The sequence below is a fragment of the Gopherus evgoodei genome, unplaced genomic scaffold, assembly GCF_007399415.2.
Source record: "Gopherus evgoodei ecotype Sinaloan lineage unplaced genomic scaffold, rGopEvg1_v1.p scaffold_45_arrow_ctg1, whole genome shotgun sequence".
Taxonomy (NCBI): domain Eukaryota; kingdom Metazoa; phylum Chordata; order Testudines; family Testudinidae; genus Gopherus; species Gopherus evgoodei.
In genome coordinates this window covers 1,257,584-1,265,717 of record NW_022060066.1, presented here as the reverse complement: position 1 = coordinate 1,265,717, position 8,134 = coordinate 1,257,584, and the positions used below count along the sequence as shown (strand labels likewise).

The following is an 8,134-nucleotide window of genomic DNA, read 5'->3' as shown; positions in this document are numbered from 1 at the left end:
TAGACAGAGAACAGTGAATTGAAGTCCCCAGCCAAAGCCTGTCTCTCTTATCCCTGCCCAAAGACATAGAGGATGTCAATGGAATTAGAATGGAGATATTCTGCTCTAGCGCCATATGCGCAGTCTCACAATTCTGCCTGCTAAACACAAATATTGTAAATGGGGGCAGCGAACATACATATAATAAGACACAGCTCATCCCCAAGAGAAGTCACAGTCCAAGAAGACAAGGCAGAGAAATAGATGGAGGGGAAACAGAGGCACAGGGAGGGGAAATGACTGGCCCAAGGTCACAGACCAGATCAGTGGCAGAGCAAGAAAAGAGCCCTATTCTCCTGATGGCCACTGACGCTCACACCCATAAAGTGACAGAGGTAAATGACACAGCAGAGAAGTAGCAGAGCAATGCTGCTAGCCCATCAGTACACAGAGATGGAAATGCAATCAGGATTTGGTGACATAAATCTATATGCTTGCAGGCAGCCGGTCATCTACGTAGTGCTGCAGTAAATTGTTACAGGCAGGGCTGGTGCAACCATTTAGGCGACCTAGGTGGATTTGGGGGGTGGCATTTTCTTTGGCAGCGACCACGGTGGCCAGAGGGAGCTGGGGCAGGGGAGCACAGGGAGGGCCACCTGCAGCAAGTAAGGGGCAGGGGGCAGCACACAGGGGAAGTCCTTCCCCAGCTCAACCCTGCCTCACCTCCTCCCCGACCACGCCGTGGCTGGTTCACTTCTCCCACCTCCCAGCTTAGGAGCCCTAAGCCTGGGAGGTGGGAGAAGTGAACCAGCCATGGCATGGTCGGGGAGGAGGTGGAACGGGGGTGAGTTGGGGAGAGGAGGCGCCTCACTGTGGAGGGTGGGAAGCTGCCGCGGGGGGGGCCTCAGGGAGGAGAGGGGGAGATGCCATCGGGGGTGCGCCTCAGGGCGGGGGCTTGGGGATAGGGGATAGTGTAAGATAGAAGTTTTGCTTTGGGCGCGAAACATCCTTCACTGGCCCTGGTTACAGGCAAGCTGTCATACACAATGCCAAGTCCATCTCGTATTTCCATGAAAAGAGGGTATCAGGCAGTGTTACCCAAGTCCAGAGGCTGCTGTTGTAGCAATACGGGATCCATCTTGGCTAGAATTGTTCAACTGAGATTGTACTTTGCTCCATCCTTCACACAGCGTTTGGTTAAGCAATACCATGAGCCAGATCTTCAGATGATGCAAACTGATGAAGCTCCATTGATTTTAAGGGTGCTGAGCCAATTTACATTCATGTGATAACTCACCACTCTTCTTTAACAGCAGTAACGAGTGCTGTGCATTGTTGACACTCACATCATGTTGTTGCAGGAAATCAGGGCCACTCCCTCTGTCACTGTAATTCCCCCACTGTCTTTGCTCTTCCCTCCACAGCCATCAAACAATGAACTGAGAAAGAAAATGACCAACGAAAGCACCCTGACCGAGTTCCTTCTCCTGGGATTCTCTGATGTTCGGGAGCTGCAGATTTTGCACTTCGTGGTGTTCCTGGTGATTTACCTGGCAGCCCTGATGGGGAATCTTCTCATCATCACAGCCATAGCCCTCAACCCCCATCTTCAAACCCCCATGTACTTCTTCCTGGTGAATCTGTCCATCCTAGACCTCTGCTCCATCTCCGTCACCATCCCCAAATCCATGGCCAATTCCCTCATGAACGCCAGGGTTATTTCTTATCCTGGATGTGTCTCCCAAGTCTTACTCTTTATCCTCTTCACTGCAACTGATCTTGCCTTACTCACCATCATGGCATATGACCGATATGTCGCCATCTGCCAACCACTGCACTATGAGAGAGTGATGAACAGGAGAGCTTGTGTCCAAATGGCAGCCACTGCCTGGATTACTAGTATTGTCTACTCTGCCCTGCACACTGGGAACACCTTCAGATTACCATTCTGCCACTCCGATGTCATCAACCAGTTTTTCTGTGAAATCCCCCAACTACTTAAGCTCACCTGCTCTGACTCGTACCTCAGTGAAATTGGGGGTATTGCCTTAGGTGCGTTTTTAGGGTTAAACTGCTTTGTTTTTATAATTGTGTCTTATGTTCACATCTTAAAAACTGTGTTGACAATCCCTTCTGAGCAGGGTCGGCATAAAGCCTTCTCCACCTGCCTGCCTCACCTTACTGTGGTCTCTTTGTTGGTTTTCACTGGCATCTTTGCCTACCTGAAACCCACCTCCAGGTCAGCATCAGGTCTGGACCTTGTTGTGGGTGTTCTCTATTCCCTGGTGCCTCCAGTGATGAATCCCATCATCTACAGCATGAGGAACAAGGAGATCAAAGCTGCATTGAAGAAATTGATTGTGTGGAGGTTATTCACCAAGAGTTAAAATGTCCATCACTGCAACTTGACTGTGATTTCATTCTGAGTTTCTTTGTAGATATAATCAACTGATGACAAAATTGTTTCTTCCAGAACTTAGGGTGTAATCTGTTGATGAAATCATGAAATCTGGACTAGCTTCACTGAAGTCAAATGAGTTAGAATAAGATTACACCAGTGTACATAAGATCAGAATCTATCTATGCACCTACCTATCAGTCATAGGGATTTAATAGGATACTGTCACCTTTAGACTGGAATATGAGAGTTTTGGCTTGTGTGTTTACTTGTTTCTTTTTCATTTTGTTTGATTTTGTTGATTCATTCGTTGACTTGATTCTTTGTTTCAGGTGGCTTTTTGGGGAAGGAGGGGCTTGGGATGGTGGAGTATGTCTGACTAAATGGTAGTATCCATTTATTTTGTCATCTATTCAAGGTGTCAATGTCAGAATCACCTTGATGGAGTTATATGAAAGACTTGAAGTTTTGCTTTCCCCACTGATGAAGAATTGAAAAAAAGTTTTTGCAGGTGTCTGTTCAAGTGATGATTTTAATACTGATAGGATTTTATTGTGTCACGTATGATGTGTTAGGGCACCTAGAGCCTTATATAACTGTATGCATTCTTGTTATGCATTTAAATTTATTTAAATAAATAAATACTGTATTGTTCTTCCTATGGTGGAAAGGTATTTGCAAGAAAAAGGTATTAAAATGGTTCCTAAACTAAATCTGAATAATAAGGCCAAATTTTGATCCCACCATACTACTGCAGTGATCCATCTGGAAATGCTCATATATTCTCTTATGTTGTGCTTTGTTCCTATTGTGGTAAATAAATCACACTTTGCACGGTTAAGACTTCTAGTCACTCAACTTACTAGTGGTCAGAGCTCCTGTGGGAAGAACTGCAGGTACCAAACACTTTTGGAGAAATCATGATTGGGACCCAGTTTGAGACATGGAGAATGACATGATTCCACCCTAAGACAGGGATAGTCACAAAGCTTAGACCAGAGGGTTTGAAGTAAGAGACCAGCATGGGGAGAAGAGGTTGAGCTAACCTTTTAATCATAAAAATTGTGATATAGCCATTCACTTCAGCGTGTAGCTTTGTATGTAGCTATTCGTCTCTCATCCACACAAGTATCCAAATGTGTCTAAATCTCCAAAGCTGGTTGCTGTTGTTATTATTATTAATTAATATTTATTAAACCGTGTTTTTGCATGGTTGTGTGTACTACTTATACAATAGATAAAATAAGATCATGTAGATAGATAGATTGTGAAAAATCAATGCCATTTTATCATTTCTCTTTTTATGTCTATGACTGTTGATGTCCAACTTATGATTTTCCAGTGACTATTTATTATTAGTTTTTATTTCTTTGAATATTGCTAACAATTTTTTTTGACAAGAACTTCATTACATGCACTGCCTGGGACTTTGAGCCTTTTTAATTTAGTACATTATAATGTGCTCGGTTTCTTTGCCTGACTGGATACAATGAGTTTTCTTTAAAAAAAAATTACCTAAATGGTCTAAATCACAGTTTTGATGGGTTGGATCACAGAACCCCCCTTAGGAGCTGCCACCCGATGTGCAAAGACTACTTCTATCCCTGCCTTCCCTGTCAGCTCCTGGCACCAGCACCCTGTCCTGCCAGAGCCAGACACTCCCTTCTGCTCCAACAAAGAGCCAGGGACAGAATTACTTGCCCTAAAGCTGCAGGTTTACCTGAAAGCAGCTAACAGAAGTGTTCCTGTCCTTTACACTCAGACATCCAACTCAAAAAGGGGTCTAATCCTATTTAAATCCATTATACACTGTATAAAGCTTATACAGGGTAAACTCCTAAATTGTTCAACCTCTATAACAGTGATAGAGAGAGATGCACAGTTGTTTGCTCCCCCAGGTATTAATATATATTCTGAATTTGTTAAATACAGAAAGTAGGATTTAAGTTTTATCCTGTAGTAACAGACAGAACAAAGTAAGTCACCAAGCAAAATAAAGTAAAATGCGCAAATCTATGTCTAATCAAACTGAATACAGATAAGATCCTCACCAGTTCCAGACTGCTCCCTTTTAAAGACTAATCTCTTAGGCTGGGTCCAGCAATCACTTACACATCTTGCAGTCACTGCCCTTTGTTTCAACTGCTTCCAAGTATCCTGGGGGGTGGGGAGGTTCTCTCTAGTCAGCTTAAGACAATATGAAGGGGTCTCCCAGAAGTGTAAATAGACTTTCTTATGTGAGTGGAGACCCCCTCCTCACCCCTAAGCAAAGTCAAGCTGCCAAATGGAGTTTAGGAGTCCCCTGGGTAAGTCACATGTCCATACATGACTCACAGTTTTTACAGGTAGCATCCATCTTTTACATGCTACCTTGAAGGTCCTCAAGTCAACTTCTTATGTGGATTGGAGCATTCCAAGATCTATTGTCCTTTAAGTGTTTCTTGATTAGGTACTTAATTTTAACATTCCTTTCTCCAGGAACTGACCAAATGCTTTACTAAGGTTATTTAGAAATCAAGTCAGTACATAACCAACATTTATAACATTCATAACTTGAATACAAAAAATATACATGCATACAAATAGGATTAATACAGTCAGTAGATGATAACCTTTCAGATATGTTACATGGCATATGTAGCATAAAACACATTCTAAGCATATTTCCATAAAGCCTTATGGGAAGTACCATCACGTTAGTAGCTTCTTGTCCAAACACTCAACGATTATGAATTTAAAACTCAAACACCTTTGAAGTTTCCTTTGGTGCAATGCTGTGCTATATATTTCAATAGTGATGCTCATTGAACACCAGGTCATTATTATTTGCAGAGACACTTGAGAAAATAGATGGTAGTTCATTGACACTAGAATTGCCTTCTCATGCTACAGCCAAAATCTCTTGACCTTCAGGATGAGCCCTGAAGCATACTCATTCTTTCAATTTTTTCTTGAAGTGGTGGATTGGAGAGGTAGCATGACTTGATAGATTAGTTGAGGTGAGAGAGTGTTATGGTGAATAGATGAGGAATAACCTTATTGTGGTGAGTGAAAAGTGTAGAAGTCAATTGCTGGATTAGGGACAAAAATTTTATAGATTGTGAATGGTCAGGTGACTTCTAGTCTTCGTGTGATGCATTAAGAATTGGCTATTGCCCAAAATCACTACATATGCCAGTGGCAAATCAATGAGCCAAAGTCCATGGGAGTTTGGTGCTAAAACCCTGGGACTGAATGAAGTTCTTTTAGATTTATTTCCAGTGCACTCCCTGAGACACAAATCTTTTTTCACAGAGGTCAGAAGGGGGAAAGACACAGGGCCACTACCTCTGGATTAGAAGAGATAACTTGGAGATGAAAGTAGGGATTTCGTCTCTTATCTCCTGAGCTACCCCATGCCAAAGTACTCTGAGCTGTCTGTAGCATTCACATGGGAATGGCATGTGAACTGAGACCTCATTTCCTTTCAAATGTCCAGGGGCCCTAAGGCCAGGAATTGTCCTGTTCCCTAAAGATTCCTTATTGGATAACACTGAAGTCTCTGGCCCTGCCACTGCATTTATGTTCGTCCTGCTGTGCAAAGGACATAATAGCAGCCCAGGAGTTCAGCTATTGATAGCAACCAAAGCAATCAGACTATTGGACCAAGTGGAGAATCCCCTATGAAATGCTGATGAGGGCCACAGACATGTGATTATCTCCAGTAAGTATTAGCAGGCAAGTGAGTAGAGAACAGCTCAACAGATTCGGCCTAATGTATCCTGGGTACAAATTCACTGATTTCATGTAGAGGCACCAGGGAAGGGCTTGGCCCTGTGGAAGGACCTGTAACTGACTCTGCAGAATCCTGTGCAGTTAAAGCAGAAACAAGGGGATGTGGGTGAAGCAGAATGTGGGGCAATACAATAGACTCTTGCTCCAGACTGTGAACTGTGACATGGATTTTCAGAGTGGTTTGCTGTAATTAACTGCCAAGCACCCATTGACTGCACAAGGGGAGAGCAGGCCCTTACACTCCTCTGCATATACCAGTGTTAAGACTCACAGATTTGTCATGTCGCCTTGTCCGCTGTTTTCCTTAGTATCACCCAAATATGAAGAGGCCAGATCATAAGCCCAAGGGTCTGAGGTCTCACATTTTTCAGTAGAACACACAGAAGCCCAATTAGCAGCTGTGTAATCTTCCACTAAGTGCCACTTTCTGGAAATGTGCCTCTCCCCTGGCCTGGAGGAACCTTTTCTGTAGATGACAGGGGATTCCTCTCATGCCTTTGAACCTCTCTATAGGAATGGAGCACAAGGGTGCAAATATATCCCTGGTGATGCTGGTCTTTGTACAGAACATATGTGTTCTACAAACTGCACACAGATCCCCAGTCCATTTCATACAGGCCACCACGAAGCCATCAGATGGTACTAACTGAGCTTTGATCCTTATGCTAATATTGCCACTGGTGTTCAAGAGGAGTGTCTGCATGGGGAATGGTCTCTATGCAGGCAGAAAGAGTTCCAAAGTTCAGGGATGGTTGTTTCTGGTGCTTTTGTTAAGCCAATGATGAAAGAGTGGCCAACTGTAAAATTTAAGACTGCATAAATTTCTACTTTACAAAGCCTTTAGCTTACATTTTCAAACAGGGCTCAATTTTCAATGATACCCTGCTCCACTGACTGTCAGATACCCATCTGATGGAATAACCTTTTGTCTTATACCCCTCTTGGGGTTGTCTTATACCCCTCTTGTTCCCTGTGATGTGGAGGTGAGATGGTCCCTCTCTCAGCTGAAATGGGAACAATCATAGAATCATAGAACATCAGGATTGGAAGAGACCTCGGGAGGTCATCTAGTCCACCTCCCTGCTCAAATCAGGACTAATTCCCAACTAAATCATCCCAGCCAGGGCTTTCTCAAGCTGAGCCTTATAACCTCTAAGGAAGGAGATTCCACCACCTCCCTATGTAACCCATTCCAATGCTTCACGAGCCTTCCAGTGAAAAAGTTTTTCCTAATATCTGACCTAAACCTCCTCCAATGGAACCTGAGACCACTACCACTTCTTATATCACTTGCTACCACTGAGAAAAGTCTAGATTCATCCTCTTTGGAATTCCCTTTCAGGTAGTTGAAAACAGCTATCAAATCCCCCCTCATTCTTTTCTTCTGCAGACTAAATAATCCCAGTTGCCTTAGCCTCTCCTCATAAATCTTTTACTCCAGACCCTAATCGTCTTAGTTGTCCTTCGGTGGACTTTTTCCAGTTTTTTACATCCTTCTAGTGTGGGGCCCAAAACTGGACACAGGACTCCAGATGAGGGCTCAAAAATGCCAAATAGAGGGGAATGATCACGTTCCTCGATCTGCTGGCAATGATCCTACTTATATAGCCCAAAATGCTGTTAACCTTCTTCGCAACAAGGGAACAATATCGACTCATATCCAGCTTCTCATCCATTTAAACCCTAAGGTCTTTTCTGCAGAACTACTGCCAAGCTGTTCGATCCGTAGTCTGTAGCAGTGCATGGGAGTCTTTCCTCCTAAGTGCAGGACACTGCACTTGTCCTTGTTGAACCTCATCAGATTTCCTTTGGCTCAATCCACTAATTTCTCGAGGTCACTCCATATCCTGTCTTTACCCTCCAGCAAATCTACCACTCCTCCCAGTTTAGTGTCATCTGCAAACTGGCTAAGGATGTAATCCACACTATCTTCCTGATCATTAAGGAAGATATTGAACAAAACCATCCCCATGATCGACCCTT

At 43.5% G+C, this 8,134-nt stretch overlaps 1 protein-coding gene across 1 annotated transcript; it reads left to right on the top strand.

Annotated features, from left to right (window-relative positions):
* Positions 1-1,430: 1,430 nt before the first annotated feature.
* On the top strand, positions 1,431-2,366 carry LOC115642790 (olfactory receptor 14A16-like). Its single transcript, XM_030546495.1, has one exon. It carries the CDS (start codon positions 1,431-1,433, stop codon positions 2,364-2,366), a length of 936 nt encoding a protein of 311 aa, XP_030402355.1.
* Positions 2,367-8,134: the final 5,768 nt, after the last annotated feature.

Excerpts from the sequence above, each read along its gene's own strand:
- LOC115642790 (XM_030546495.1), top strand. The coding sequence starts at position 1,431 with ATGACCAACGAAAGCACCCTGACCGAGTTCCTTCTCCTGGGATTCTCT.